The sequence below is a fragment of the Bombyx mori genome, chromosome 20 (assembly GCF_030269925.1).
Source record: "Bombyx mori chromosome 20, ASM3026992v2".
Taxonomy (NCBI): domain Eukaryota; kingdom Metazoa; phylum Arthropoda; class Insecta; order Lepidoptera; family Bombycidae; genus Bombyx; species Bombyx mori.
In genome coordinates, this window is record NC_085126.1 from 1,480,517 (window position 1) to 1,496,978 (window position 16,462).

Genomic DNA, 16,462 nt, shown 5'->3' on the forward strand with positions numbered 1-16,462 from the left:
AGCTGCGTGAGGCGCTTCACCTATTTTACGCATGAGTAATTTAAGCGGAATCCGAATTGTTCGTCGATAAGAATGCCCTTGGATGAGGCTTTTGTAGAACAGACGCTCGTACAGTTTGCCTAGAGACATGAGGAGGCTAATCGGTCGGTAAGGCCGTGAGTTCCTTTGCATACGTGTCAAACAAACATTATCTAAATCAAAGCAAACTATGTACTCTTTAAACAAATGTTTAAGCTATTTACTATTTTGAAACGTATAGGGCCATAAACTCTGAAGCTGAAGCAAATTACGTAATTATTCGCAAAGCCTTCCGCAAAACGTTTGCAGATAAGCTTTCACTATAAATCTCGATATATAATAGGTTGAGGAAAAAAGTTTCTTGGCATTTTTTAAGAAAATTCACAACAATTTTTTTAATATAGTTTTTTTACATTTAACTAAAGTATGTAGGAACCATTTTGTTCGATAACTTTTTGCCATCTTGTAGGTAGGAAGATGATCGATCCCATGGCTATAGAAATTTTGGGGCTTCTAGTCAAAATACCGCGATAATTGGTTTTGGCAGTCCTCTCGTGATGTTAACCTGACACTGCCTAAAGAATTCTAAAGAGACCGAAGCAGGTAGTAATCAGAAGGTGCAAGGTCAGGACTATACGGCGGATGCATTAACACCTCCCAGCCAAGCTCTCTTACTTTTTGCTGAGTGGCTAAAGATGTGTGAGGTCTAGCGTTATAAATGCGCCAAAGCTGTTTTGTGGTCAATTTCCAGTTCTTCAGCTACGTCGTAACTACTGATATGCCGATCTTGCTCCACTTTTTCAAAAATGGCATCCATTTTATTCGTATTAGGGTGACCAGAGCGACGTGCATCTTTGACATCAAAATTTCCGGATTGAAAACGCTTAAACCAAATTTGTGCTAACAGTAGCAGTGCCTGTGAGAGCACAGACACTGCACTAGGTCTATAAACATCGCAAATTTTTTCGCGGCTTGCGTTGCATTTTTATCATATTTGTAGTAAAATTTTAAAATGTATCGAATTTCTTCATTAGATTCACTAATGTCTTGACAGTACGAAAAATAAATAAAAATCACACATTTTCCTAATTTGAATTTGGAATTATCTTCTTTAAAATTTAAACTTTTAATGATACCAAAACCAGCCAGATACAAATAGTAGTATAAGCCAAAGAGATTTTATTACAAGTTCATACATATTATAATGCGAAAATACTTTTTCCCCAACCTATTAAAAAACTAATTATGTGGTGTCGTGGGACACCAGGTAGGAACGAAGTTCCTTCGGCTAATGTAGAATCGACACAATTTGCAAAAAAAAAATCGTGCTCAATTTTATGTTGGTTTTCTTGATTTTTCTCTTAAATTTTGCTGATTAGTTTTTATTTAAGGGCAGGAAAGTATTTAGGAAATTCAGTATTTTAGGAAATAATAAATTACGTAAAATAAAAATAAAATCGTAATTCAAATTATCAATTTAAATAACAAAATATGTCTCTTTATTTTTGTTTGACAACATAAAATTACATAGAAATAGAAATAATTACAAAATAGAGAGAGAAGGGATGAGAGAACGAAAAGAAAGAGGGAGAAAGAGAAAGGTATTATATACTACTCGCTTGTGTATGCGACTGTCGCGCCTGCGCACGTCTCATTTAACGGTTTTATTCCACGCACTTTTTTCCACTGATTTTTTCTTACGGTTTTACTATCACATTTTTTTCAGTTCGGTCGCGCAGCACATCCCTATCCCCTCCAAGCCTGCCGTAAGGAACTTCGTTCCAATAATATAATATATAGTACGATTTGAAGAGTATAATAAGTACTTCTTGCATTGTAGCAACACAAAAGTTTTGGCTTTCACATGGTGATAATATATTCGGTAGCGGTTTAAAACTATTTTAAAAGACAACAAATTAAACAGCATTTTATAAAACAATTTTAATTCTTTCTCTTAAGAAAAACATCCTGTATTTGGGAGTTCGATAACCCCTTCGTTTCCGGCACTATGATGTAACTAACGGCCATATTACACAGAGCCACTGCCGCGAAGCAGTAGAACACGCCGTGGATCCCAACTAATGTGGTCATGTAGCTGAATATGATCAAGATGAAAAAATTGAGGAACCAGACCCATTCAATTATCAGCATTGATGCAAAGTTTTGAACCTAAAAAAAAATACGTTAATATCAATATTTGTTTGACTGCTTCATTATAATCATTAAGATCAGAATGACTAGCTTACCGAATAGATAAAACGACTGTCTAAAAAACTAGCATGAATTGCTTCTGGATGCACATTAAAAAAAATTACAGTATGTTTATTAAACTGTGACGTCACTATGAAGTTGCACCCGGCGTTTTAGGTCACATGACCAAACCGATCATTCTGTTTAGAAGCCTTTAGACACTCAGGATATGAATATGATTAAGCCCCAGCATTACTTTTGCAGAGAAGCAATATTACAGTTTCAAGACCAAAGTATTCTAAGAGAGTTTGACTCCAGGCTAGCGAATAACTTTCAGGCTGATGTACTTATACTTATTTATGTGTAGGTTCTAAGAAACTCAAAATCCTCACCTCGGGCACAAACACCTCTGCCAGCAGGACATAAGGCACGCTACCAGCTCCGAACATGAAGGCGAAGCAGTAAATTAAGATTACCAGAATGGTGACCCAAGATGGCGCACTTTTACTCTGCAGAAGATATCCCAGCGAGGCCATGCAGAGGGACACAAGCGCTGAAGACGCTATTATCAACACCTAGAAGTAGATTTCAGATTTAATTAGGTACGGCATGTGGTTAGATTCTAATTAGATTTGAAGAATGAAACAGCTACTTTTAGTAATACTATTGATCCCATTTCTTAAGTGGACAGGTACCACACTTTTGATGTTTCTGGACTTCAGTAATCACACCAGATGAGCCGTGAACTATTCTGTCCATATACAATACTAAAATTACTAAACCTCTCCTTACCGAAATATACGAGCAATTTTTCTATTGCTCTAAGCATGTGAATGAACTCACGAGCTCATCTTGGTGGCTTAGGGCCCATTGATGCAACGAATAACCGCCATTACTCAGGAAATGAGTTAAAAATTCCAATTGCATCTTCTTTTTATTGTTTAGATATGTGGACGAGCTAACAGTTCACCTGGTGTTAAGTGGCTACTGGAGCCCATAGACATATACAACGTAAATGTGTCACCCACCTTGAGATATAAGTTCTAAGGTCTCAAGTATAGTTACAACGGCTGTCCTACCCTTCAAACTGAAACGAATTACTGCTTCACGGCAGAAATAGGCAGAATGGTGATACTCACCCGTGCGCGTTTATTATAACACTAGCGACCCGCCCTCGCTTCGCTTCGGAAACATTAAAACACACATAAAACCAAAAAAATAAAATAAAAATAAATGAAAAAAAAGTAGCCTATGTTCATCAGGGACAATGTCGGCTTCTAATGGAAAAAGAATTTTTCAAATCGGTCCAGTAGTTTCGGAGCCTATTCGAAACAAACAAACAAACAAATCTTTCCTCTTTATAATATTAGTATAGATATAGATTCTAGCACCAGTGATGGTACTTAACATTTCTCAAAGTTATAAATGATGGCGCTAAGTGTAGCGTTAGTCCTAGCTGCCAGAGCATGACTATACTCGTGTCTTAGATTACAAGTTTCTATTTATATCCATAGCGTTAAAAACTTTTAAGTTTTAATTCACTCAATGCTATCAAATGGGACTGCGGTTAGAAGTTGACTACGGATTTTAAGCTTTGTTTGTCTATTATCTCTCTTTCTCTTTCTATCAATATTTAATCTGTGGGAAAGTTATGGTATTCAAATTTCCAAGAATAATATAACACATGGGAGAGAGGTGATAGATAGGACCTGAGATTGGCCAAGTTTATGCCGGTCGGCGGACGATATAGCGATTTGAACATCAATCTGCCCATATTCTATCTGCTCAGCTGCTACCCCTATTTTGCAATTACTCTATGTATTAGAGTATGTATTCTGACTGGGCTTCAAGTTGAATTGAAAAAAAAAGGTAATAATTGCAGTATCGCGAAACAGACGGCTTTAAATACAAGAAAAAGTTATTAGAAATGGGCCAAATGAGGCACTAAGCCCCTACTTACCGCAAAGAAAAATATAGCGTGCAATAAGACTTCAGACAATTAATAATTTGCGCCGATTATTATCAGAGATACGTCTATGCATCTGTCTCAAGAGCGTTACATTCTAGGTCACACTGAGGAGCATCACACACTACTTGCTAAAAATCTTTCAAAATTAAAATAGAACCTACCCTTCTACCAGCTTTGTCAGCAACAGTAGCAGTGACAAGTGTTCCGCTGCAAAGCGTCAGAGCGAACAGCACTGTGTATAAATCAGATTTGGCAGGGTCTGTCTGTCTGAAGACCTCCTTAGCATATACTTGTACTGGAACTATGCCCATGAAAACCTGAAGAATCATTAAAATCATTTGCACCTATGGTCTAAGGCCAAGCGAGTGGAATTTTAGAAAATCGTTCGGAAGTAATTACCGAGAGTATCGTTAAAGAATTATTTGGCTGTGGACACTATAGGTATAATGCGAATTCGATCAGCCTTTAGAAATAAAATGGAAGTGTTCATAGTGGATCCCAGAGGTAGCTTAGCCTATCTGTGCACTTAGTATTATCAGAGTTTTTGTTAGAGTTCATGGCAATAAATACAAATCTGTCCTACTTCACAGTTTCCTCTTCTAACTGAATTTCGTTATTGTTCGAAAAGCCCTTTCAGGTTAGTCGATAGAAAACAAAAAATGGCCTATGCCTATGCTTAAAATTAACCAGCCAATTTAATAATGTTACGCGCTGGAGTTCGGGAGAAATAAATGTGCCACCAAAGTACAACTTAAAACTGTATTTATCACTTAGAACACAAACAGAACACTTTAAAATTCTCAATTCACTTCTCCCGCTTCGCTTCAGCTGATCCGTTCGCTGTTTCGCTTCGAGTAGCTCAGATTACTAACTGACTGCGTGCCATCTCTGCAACGCTTTTATAGTCGAGACGAAATCCCTAGAACCGTCGAGAATAATCCACAAAAGTCTAGTATTGTGTGTTTCCGCTATCTGGCAATAGATGGCGTTACTCTTACCAGTGTAACAGTATATGGGCACAAACGCTTAAAATAATTAGAGATAATTTACCTGCATCGAGATCACAGTTAAAACGGTGAAAAAGCCCCGCAGTGACGATGGCGTCGTAACTGAAAAATATAAAGAAGAAATTATGTTATCATGAATTAATAGTTTCTATTATTTGTATCTACTCGCTACAATGAGTTGTCTGAGAGTGTCAAAGAGAAAAGTCACGGGAAAAGATGTAAGAAAATATTTAATGATTATATTATTATCATGACAGAAGCAATATTTAAAAAGTCCAGTTTTTACTTAAATTTATTTAGTTTCAAGCCAATGTCACATACTACTACTAAAGTACTAAAATCAAATGATCTCAATGTCATCGTGGTACCTACATATAAATCCTCCCGTGTCTTCTGGGTGTCACTAGCAATTGATAATGGGGGCTATTCTAAAGAGCTACCACCAACCTTTCTATTTCTTTCGAGAAATCATTTGTCCGATTTGAAATGTGGGTGAAAAGCTATACAATACAATTGAGGCTTGAACCTCATGTCTGTTTCAAGGTGGTTGGCGATGTGAGCGGTGTGACATCTGTCCATCTAGTGTCGTACGAAAATCCCGTACTTACACAACTGTTTGATAGTAGATACGTTTTGGGTTGGTTCATGTACGTCATCATCATTGTTAAGTTTCTCCTTTTCAGCCTCTTCTGCTTTGCTGTCGGGCTCTGAAAGGTCCATATGTAAAGATCCAAATGTATATTTGAATTTAGTATCTGGAAAATCATCTTCAGGAGAAATAAAAAATTCAAATCGAAGCCAAATTATTAAGTTATACAGTGAATACAATAGTTGTTAAAAAGTTTTTTAACTCGTACTATTCATTGGGAATGTCTGGAACTCATAGTTTTGACTTGTTTTTTTTTCTTCCAAAATTTCTTAAATCTAGGAAACGAAAGTCACAAAAATGTTGTTTCGAATTCTCTAAATCTAAGAAATGAATCTATTTCTCTAAATCTAATTGAAGTAGTTTTGTCACCTGCGGTAACAGAAACGAGTTCAATAGCTGGCACAACTTGTTGCTTTATCCTTATCAGCTCATCAATGACTCCCATGGAAGCTGGCGACAGACCTTTGTAGCGTGCGATAGATGCGCGGGCGTCCTGAAAAATTAAATGCTTTTTATTTGAGATCAGTTAATCGTACTAATCGATCACACTAGTACATCGATCAGTTTGAGCTCTTGTTTCGCGAAGATTTGATAGGATCTACTGGCTGTGAGGGGTTAAATTTTAAACTCATCCCTTCTTTTCTTCCCTCGCAAGTTCTTATTATCGATTCTTTTGCTTTTAGACTCTGCACTGCTACGATCGATTATTCCTATCCAATTTTAAAAAAATATGTTTTTATTTGTGTAACTGGTGATGTCTGTGACTGATTGTTATTTATACCAGTAGTATTAGTAGTAGTATTTCCACTAGTACTAGAGCTACGGTTCTGAATTCTCATTTATTTGAAATTTTGTAATATTCTGGGTAAGTATCAGATAATATTGGACACTTTTTACACAATAGTAGATTCATCAATTGATTTACCGATATGTCCTGACCAAACTAAAGTTACTAATATTGTTTTTTGTTCTACTACGTCAATTATTTGCACGTATGAATAAAATGATAAGAATTATTTTCATACCTCTTCCCTTTGTTTTCTCATGTAGTAAATAGGACTCTCTGTACTCAACAAAAAGAGAAAAACTCCGGTCACGCTCAAAGCTAAGCTTATCCATATTATAACATGGTAGGTAGAGAACCAGCCTATGATGTAGGATAGTAAGACTCCCACGCAGTAGAGAAATAAAGGACCTGTAGGAAAAATTATAGGATTCATCAGCCGTTTCATAGTGCTAGGATTTTCCTAGTGTAATCCAATCAACAGACTAGATATTGTTCAAAATAAGGCAGATAGATTTCTCAACCAAAAATGATTGTGTTTGTTTCTAATATGATCAATTTCACGAACACGCGCTACACAGTAACCTATGTGATGTTAGCATTGGAATGTGGTCACACATCACAAAGCTTAGTCTATAGCTGAGCCTAGGCTAGAGTATATTCTGAAGAATTATAGTCTCTTCAGATAATATCATAAAGTTTGTGGATAAGCTCTGGCTTATTTACTTAATCAAAGAGGTTGCCACTCGTTAACTTTTTAGCATAATCACAGACGATATTTTCACCCCTTTTTCCGATTATTCCGGGTCGTGAGCTCACGTGATTAGTGCATTAATGATTAATATAATGTTAGATAAAGTACATGATCAATAAGTGACAAAGTGAAATGAAATCCAGTAAACAGGAAAAGGTCTTTACTTGAAGCCAAAGCCCCTCTGATGGAATCGTCCGCGATCTCCGATATAAATATTGGGGCCATCACCAGCAAACCCCCACCGGAGATTCCGGCTAGGAACCTCGCAACCAGGATCAGTATCGGTGATGAACTTAGTTCCACTATGGTCCATGATAACTGGAAAAAAAAAAGTAGTAAATTAGATTGGTGATAGAATGTGTTCGATTTTTACTCAAGAGATAACGTAACTCCTTCAGGCTTTTTTATTACTTACATGAGACGACGAGCTCACGACCCACCTGATTTAAAGTGTGTCTAAAGCAAGTCAGTTTTATAGTACAACGGCTGCGCTACCGTACCAACCGCAACCCATTTCTGCTTGACGGAAAAAATAGGCAGGGCGGCGCTACCTACTTGTGCGAGCTTAGAAGACATCTCACAATGAGTAAATTCCACTTCTGTTACAGTTTCATACGTTCTGCCTTGAACCATAACATGACATTCATATAAGAGTATCAAGCGGTAGGCAGCGGCTTGGCTCTGTTGAAGTCTCTGTCCCTCTCTTGCTGAAGTCCATGGGCGACGGTAACCACTCACCATCAGGTGGGCCGTGTGTTCGTCTGCCTACAAGGGCAACAAAAACCTATTATTTATTTTTGAAACTTAACTACCACAACTTAACACATTCGAATTAAGTTAGTAAGGCATTTTAAGCTTAAGTCTTCAAAGCTTCTTATAGTATAATCTTATCTTATAGTCATCAAGGCCTATAGAAAACGCATGACTGTTTTTCTGCAGAAATAAGCAAGTCGTTAATAACCACCAGAGCGAAATGCTCCTCCGCGACACGGGTGGTGCCCTAAAACAGAAGCACACGATTTCTTCTTGTTGGTGTCGCAAAAGGCGATTAAGGGATTCACGGGCATTTCAATACGGCATTTAACGGCCGTCTGGTGTAGTGGTAAGTGACATGGTCACTACACAAGGGGGTCGCGGGTTCGAATCCCGCCAAGGGAAGATATTTGTATGATAAATATAAATGTCTTTCCAGGGTTATGGGTTTATATTAAATATATGTATGTGTATAATAAAAATATTATATTTATATTCGTTATCTGGTACCTGTAACACAAGTTCTTTACGAACTTAGCATGGGACCAGTTAACGTGGCGTGATTGTTAGTAAATATTTATATTTATTTATTTGTTTATAAAAAAAAAAAAAAAAAATTGCAATAATTGTTACGTTATAATGCATCTTGTAAAAATGAATATTTAAAAAAATCTAATATTTAAAAAAAATCTAATCTAATATTTAAAAAAAAAAAAACATCCCCGCTGAGTTTCTTGCTAGTTCGTCTCAGGACGGAGGCTAGTTTTTGTGAATTGGCGGTAGTTTTTTGTGACGTTCAACAAGTGTGTACTTTCATTTATATTATGTTGAATAAAAAAACTTTGATTTGATTTGACCGGAGAATTGGCAGTAGCTTTCTCTGAGTATTATACTAGCCTACTGTGATAGTTAGCTGTCATTCAAGTAAATCGTAACGCCCGCGCGGATACTAGAACCACAAATGTTCATGCTGTGTTTCTTCATATCTATGATGGAGGTAGGTAATGTTGTGAGCCCACACGGCCCGTACCATCATACTGCCTGCTTCTACTGCAAAGCTATCACGAGCTCCGGTTTGACGGGCGAGACAGCCTTTATACTGTCCAACCAGGGCTTATACACTTTGTCGATTGTACCACGTAGAAAAAACCATAGGGATTTTTTATCTAAAACAAAATACTACTCTCAATAAATTGATATTCCTATATCAGCCCGAGTGAAGCCAATAAAACCAATTAATAGATAGAGATTAATAAATTTACAGCTAACGATCGAAGGTCCCAAACTAAGATAATCTTTGTTGTTATTAACGAAACATATTTTTTATATATTTTACTGGTGGTAAGACCTCTTGCGAGTCCGCACGGGTAGGTACCACCACCCTGACTATTTCTGCCGTGAAACAGCAATGTGTTTCGGTTTGAAGGATGAGACAGCCGTTGTAACTATACTGAGACCTTAGAACTTGTATCTCAAGGTGGGTGGCGCATTTACGTTGTAGATGTCTATGGGCTCCAGTAACCACTTAACACCAGGTGGGCTGTGAGCTCGTCCAACCATCTAAGCTATAAATAAAAAAACCAAATAGAAGAAAATAAAAGAATATCCAGACCTCGAACATAAGACCCGTCGGTTTGTTGGGGTCATTGGCAAACTGGATCTACAATATCAGAAAATGCTCTTAGTATACAAAGGCCCATCGAGGTAATTGAAATAGTGACGTAATAAGGGGCGTTTAAGTGACCCAGTATAATATGTTTGAAATGATATCTTCAACACATGTGTGGTGAATTCGATGATAATCAGTCGTTTTAAAGCAGCGAATATCGTGACCCTATTTTCTGAAAAACAATTCTTATTTTTTAACCGACTTCAAAAAAGGAGGAGGTTCTCAATTCTACTGTATTTTTTTTTATGTCTGTTACCTCATAACTTTTGTCTGGGTGAATCGATTTTGATGATTTTTTATTTATTAGAAAGCTGACCCATTGTGGTCCCATTTCAATTTAGTCCAGTTCTGATAATGGTATCCATGAGAAAACCATATAAGTCTTAAACTTGCATTAAGTACGTGCGCGATAAATAGATGAATAAATCAATAGCTCAATATCACGCCAACCGATTTCGATGATTATTGTTTTTAGTCTGTGTATTGATTTGTTTGGGAATATCTTTTTTTTTCTTCTTTTTGAAGTCGGTTTTTGTTAAAGCATGTCTATTTACAATGATATTCTTATATCTAGTTATCATATTATTATTTTCGTATTACGTTCCTAAATGTAGCTAATGCTTTACAATTATGTTAACGAGCTTTTAATAGTTTCGACTATCGTTCGACTCTTTCTCTCTTTCGAAATCATTCTACGCAGCTTTCGCGGCACCACTTATTATTTTTCTATTCCCTACCTAGTCGATGGTGGCTTGTTTCAGCTACACTCCGGCTGGTATTGCAATAATTGTTACGTTATAATACTCATTGTAAATGGAATACTTTTAAAAAAAATCAAATATAAAAAAAAAAAAAAAAGAAAAAAGACATGCCCGCTGCGTTTCTTGCCGGTTCTTCTCAGGACGGAGGCTAGTTTTTGTGAATCGGCGGTAGTTCTTTTTGACGTTCAACAAGTATGTACTTTCATTTATGTTAAATAAAATAAATTTTGATTTTGATTTTGAAAAATTTTTGATTTTGATTTTGCACGATAAGCTCACGGGGTTCAAATAGAAAAAGTTTGCTAACACTGACCCTAGCAAGAACAGTGCGTCGCTGAATCTGTCACCGAATCGGAATGGCGACCTACTGACGAGATCCGGTGATAAGCTTTGTAGGCTGAACCAACATCAACGTCCTGTTAATTTGAAAATTGGCTCACGTATCAGGGTTCGATGATGACGAAGGATGGTTAAAATGGTATTTTACCTTTTTTTTATTGCTTAGATGGGTGGACAAGCTCACAGCCCACCTGGTGTTAAGTGGTTACTGGAGCCCATAGACATCTACAACGTAAATGCGCCACCCACCTTGAGATATAAGTTCTAAGGTCTCAAGTATAGTTACAACGGTTTCCCCACCCTTCAAACCGAAACGCATTACTGCTTCACGACAGAAATAGGCGGGGTGGTGGTACCTACCCGTGCGGACTCACAAGAGGTCCTACCACCAGTAAATACCTTTTGTTATATAGATTACATTTTTATTGTACTTTAGAATTTTATTATTTTAGTTTGATTGCATGACCCGAAACACCAGCACAAAAATTTATTTATTTATTTAACTTCAATTGGGTTATGGTCAATACATGGTAGTGTGTGTAATGTTTTCTTTATTGATTTAATGTATATTTTATGCATTATTTTAAATAAATATTAGCATTGTGCACTTCTTCTCTATAATTTCTATAAGTGTGTGAAATTTCATACTCCTCCGTCCGCGCAATTTTCGTAAAAAGGGATACAAAGTTTTTGCTTCACGTATTAATATATAGACTAGACGATGACCGAGCTATGCTCGTTTTTTTTTTATAATTTGTGTTTTTCGGGTGGCTTAACAACGCCATCTCCTGAAATAGTTTTAGTGTTATTGTGTCTTTAAAGCAGTTAGTTGCCCTTCGCCAATAGATGTCGGGAATTATATACAAGAATTGCTCGTTTAAAGGTATAAGATAAAACAAACAAACATACAACATTGAACAGAGTTAAAACGATTCCACCATTTTTTCTGCCCAGACTGTTGATCAGCGTTCCGGTTATGGCTGTTCCGAGCATCGCTCCCAACGACGGTAGACTGCCCAGGAGAGACGCGTGAGTTTCACTGAATGGCGCCGACAGCGGGGTCAGCTCGGACTTGAAGAGCTCCGTCGTGTACGAAGGCCAGACGTTGGTGAAGCCCATCAAAAGTGAACCGTAGCCACCTAAAAATAAAGTGACTTTTATTAAAGGTCCGCTCCGGCTCCGTTCGGGTCTTTAACAAAAATTTCAACGATATTTGACGTTGTTTTATTTTTTTTATTTAAATTCTAATTCTAATTCAAAATCATTTATTTCAACTTAGATGTCAGCATAACACACTTGTTGAATGTCAAAATATAAAAAACAGTGTTAACTCTACCGCCGGTTCCAAAAAAAGTCACAGTTCTGAGAAGAACCGATGAAACAAACTCAGCGGGCTTTTTTTGTTTTTTCTCAAATATTTTCTTTTTATTTTAAATAAATAAAAAGATTTACAATAAACGAAAAAACAAGTCAAAAAATACAATAAAAATAATAATAATGAAAAATGAAAAAGCCAGAAGCGAACGCCTCATTCCCACGTAGTGCCATCTAGTAAATAATCCTTAACTTTATAATATGCCTTGTTGCACCAACGTTCCTTGACAGTTTCCTTAAATCTATGAACGGTAGTAATTGAACGTTTTATGGGATCTTGTTGTAAAGTTGTACACCCAGCCCCCTAAAAGAGTTGCTTATTTTCTTAATTCGAGCCGCCGGCAACTCAAAGGAACACTTATTGCGACATAACTATAATAGTTACACATATGCTGTCGCAACACTTTTTGTAAATAATAATGTGGTCTACAAAGTCTTAGCACATTATTTTATTCTATCATCAATAGTTTTCGCAGGGCACGCGATGTAAAGAATATTTTAGGTACTTTTTTTACACCTTGGGTTACATTATTGGAGCTTTAGTAAGGATCCCTATTTTTTTTCAAAAAAGATTATAGCCTATGTCACTCGGGAGTAGTGTAGCTCCCAAACAGTGAAAGAATTTTTCAAATCGGTTCAGTAGTTTCAGAGCCTATTCAATACAAACAAACAAACAAATCTTTCCTCTTTATAATATTAGTATATAAGTAGATTTTACTACTCTTGAAGAAATTGGTTTGTTACTATCGTCTTTACTATTCTCACTGGCCTTTTTTCCTATCTATGCTGATAGCCTTAAGAAGCTATTTCAGCTTTTCCTTGACGTGTACGGGGCTCAAACCGGGAGTGTTGCTAACACTGGCCCTAACAAGAGCAGTGCTTCGCAGAATCTACCACCGAATCGGAAACGCGACCCACTGAGAAGATCCGGCGAGAAACTCACTGGGCTGTATCTATGAGTTAATTTACTCGTCGATCCCTTCGTCGAGAGCGACGGGTTCGGCGAGGATGGTGACCGGTGCTTGTGGTACCTAAAAGCACCGTTAATGGATCGGGAGAATCTGTAATGACGTGTTCACCGCCCTAATATCACAGTGTTATAAAAATATTGAATACAATTATATTGAGTCTCTTTGTCGTAGTATAATTAGCCTACGGGTGGTTCTATATCATATGCAGTGGCCAATTGAATGGATGAAGCATATTCAGAACTTGACCCTCGCTAAAGAATCAAATGATCTTACTGTAGGTATATCACAAAGGGAAGATCTTCCACCGAGCGTGTGTTATTGCTCAGTAGACCGACGGTCCAAATGTTTTTATGTTTGAGAGATTAAACTGTTGTTCTACCATATTTAATAATTAGCAGACACTGTTTTGATGTGTACATGTTCAGAATACGTTTAATGTTTATATTATTGTTTAAAAACACAAATGACTGTATAAATAATTAAATATGAATAAAGCATAAATATTAATAATAATTTATATTATAATTAACAGTAATAATTTAATTAAGTATTGTAATTGTTATGCAATGATGTTGTTGGCGCCATCTATTATTAGGCTGGATAATAACAATATTAGTTTATATTAGTTAAAAGTAATTTATGTAAAATAAATTAATGTCAGAGTCATGTAAAAATCACTAAAATATGTATTGTGAATATTAAGCCATATTTTGTGAATTGTTTCGCAGTAATTACATTTGTTTGTATAAAAGTAGTTGTAGTTGCTATAACCAACACAAAATGGCTAATTGTGTAAGAACTAAGACGTAGCTTTTTGTAATAAAATAGTAATGTTAAAGTTTTATAGAATTGTATTTTCATTGTAAAAGAACTTATATGTGAAAACCCTGGCTTAACATCGACATATACATAACAAGGAACTTCAAGGTTATCTCAGAGGACAGGCAACAAGAATTAAAAAATATATGCAAAAGATTCCTTAGAATTATACATATTGAGTAATAAGCTTATTCTTCTTTCTAGCGTTTTCCCAGTCTAGTTTCAGGGTCAGCTTTCCTACTTTAACTCCTCCACTTTGCCAGTTCTTCGGCATCCTTCTGGGTGAGGTTCTTCTCCACCATATATTTCTATAATAACTTATACCATTTTTTTAAATTAACACAGCGATCTTACAGAATTACCCTGGGCTCTATCTATAGTGTAATGGCTTTGTAGATACATGTGATACGCCTATTTATCGGTAAAAACCTTACGGCAGGCCACATTGATTTCCTTCATAGGCAAAAGTGGGTATTTCTTTTGCATGCGGGCCCAAAAATATTAGTTACTACCCGTCCGCTTCGCAGATTTTAAATCAACATTATTATTTCTCACCCCCACAAAGATTCTCATCATTAACGCCCCCGCAAATGGTGTAGGGAGTCCAACACTCATATAAATATTAGCCTATCCATTAAGTACATGTATTTTCTACATGGATACCAAGTTTCAAGTCAATCGGTGCCCATAGACATCTACAACGTAAAGGCGCCACCCACCTTGAGATATAAGTTCTAAGATCTCAGTATAGTTACAACGGCTGCCCTACCCTTCAGACCGAAACGCATTACTGCTTCACGGCAGAAATAGGCAGGGCGATGGTACCTATCCGCGCGGACTCACAACAGGTCCTACCACCAGTAAAAGTACCATGTGCTCGTTTGCCTAGAAGCGCGATTTAAAAAACACACTCTTAGTCAGCTTTTCTCATAGACCTGTTGGCACCAGCCTTCTTTATAACAAACAAGAGACGAAAACATGTCAAAACAAAAGATAATTATTACAAAAACAAAAAAAAAACACTTACACGCAAAAGAAGTGAACACCTGATTCAATTTTCCTTTCATTTTCACCAACAAAAAAAAAAAAACAGAATACCACCGCACTCCACATCCGATATTATAATTACAGACTATAAAACATTATGTTCAACGAAAGTAAATCTTAAGTAAAGTCACGTATGTATTAATTTAAATAAACAAGAACGGAAGATACTAAATCTGTGTTAAAGTCAAATGTTTTACGAGCTGACAGATGTAATAACTTTATTACACTATCTGCATGGAAAAACAGAACCGCGCGTGGTTCTGTATTATGCATTATATTTTATATCGGCAATGCACCGTGAGGTACGTGCACACACACATCTAAAACCGGGTTATCGGAGAATTGACCTTTTCAATATGACGGCTGGGTGCAATGCCAGGTGGGTTAAAGCTTCCGCCACCCAGGAGATGTGAATAGGCAGACGGGCTAACAGAAATTGACAAGGTATTGGCGCTTAATCGACTGTATCCATACCTGTTACCACTAATTACATGACTAATGATGTACTGTGTGCTTAGTGCGAGTTTTTTAACGTTCTCGATAGCGTAAAAGTTAACTCATATTTGTATGGAATGGGATCGTTTGCCTACGTTTGCCGCTAGGGGCGCTGTTTCAACTGCATACGAAATTGGGTTAACTTTTACGCCATCGATAACGTTAAAAAACTCGCACTAAGCACACTGAAGTAAGCTTTTAGTCGTGAGAGTCTTTTTATTTTTATTAAATACGCTTTTATTAGCTTCAGACGTATGTATGTTAGTATGTAACGGAATCTTCGAACATGATTTTGACCCCCTTCAAAACGTCGGGTTAACACGAAATTTGGCATACTTATTAAGGACCGATGACAATTCGATATTTAAAAAATAATAATAGTAAATATTGAAATTCAATTAAAAATTGAATATAATTAATAGTTTAAAAAAAAATTGTAATAAGTAAACTAATAAAATACGCTTTCATAGAAAATTCAACTAAAAAATAGAAAATAAATTTTAATAAATTTGAATTAAAAATAGTGTAAGAAAAATATATTTTATTGTTAAAAAGCGTTTTAGGACCTCTTGTGAGTCCGCCCGGTAGGTACCACCGACCTGCGTATTTCTGCCGTGAATCAGTTCGGCTTGAAGGCTGGGGCAGCCGTTGTAACTATACTTGAGACCTTAAAACTTATACCTCAAGGTGGGTGGCACATTTACGTCGCAGATATCTATAGGCTCCAGTAACCACTTAACACCAGGTGGGCTGTGAGCTCGTCCACCCATTTAAGCAAATAAAATAATAAGCATGTATCTCTTATCTTTTCGATACCGCAGACATTTCCCGTAGAAGTTCACCAGGACTCGTTCATTCGGAAT

General features: G+C 36.6%; 1 protein-coding gene across 3 annotated transcripts; it reads right to left on the minus strand.

Moving 5' to 3' along the window:
• Nucleotides 1–1,944: 1,944 nt before the first annotated feature.
• Nucleotides 1,945–15,296, minus strand: LOC101736483 (facilitated trehalose transporter Tret1-2 homolog). Of its 3 annotated transcripts, XM_062674240.1 has the most exons (11): nucleotides 15,085–15,248; nucleotides 11,803–12,032; nucleotides 9,737–9,784; nucleotides 7,536–7,689; nucleotides 6,859–7,028; nucleotides 6,203–6,326; nucleotides 5,793–5,891; nucleotides 5,228–5,286; nucleotides 4,339–4,494; nucleotides 2,601–2,783; nucleotides 1,945–2,187 (listed from the first exon to the last, which is right to left on the minus strand). In XM_062674240.1, the coding sequence occupies exons 1-11, from the start codon at nucleotides 15,122–15,124 to the stop codon at nucleotides 1,960–1,962; spliced, it is 1,491 nt and encodes a 496-aa protein (XP_062530224.1). In that variant the 5' UTR covers nucleotides 15,125–15,248; the 3' UTR covers nucleotides 1,945–1,959. The 3 variants fall into 3 exon arrangements, with proteins under 3 accessions (XP_062530224.1, XP_004927669.1, XP_062530225.1); XM_004927612.4 differs by lacking the exon at nucleotides 9,737–9,784 and having other exon boundaries at nucleotides 15,085–15,296; XM_062674241.1 differs by lacking the exons at nucleotides 9,737–9,784; nucleotides 11,803–12,032; nucleotides 15,085–15,248 and adding an exon at nucleotides 9,155–9,300.
• Nucleotides 15,297–16,462: the final 1,166 nt, after the last annotated feature.

Excerpts from the sequence above, each read along its gene's own strand:
- LOC101736483 (XM_062674240.1), bottom strand. The coding sequence starts at position 15,124 with ATGAAAGGAAAATTGAATCAGGTGTTCACTTCTTTTGCGT. Across the intron at positions 5,287-5,792 it reads ATCTACTATCAAACAGTTGT|TTACGACGCCATCGTCACTG; the intron begins GTAAGTACGGGA and ends TATATTTTTCAG. Across the intron at positions 2,188-2,600 it reads CAGAGGTGTTTGTGCCCGAG|GTTCAAAACTTTGCATCAAT; the intron begins GTGAGGATTTTG and ends ATTTTTTTTTAG.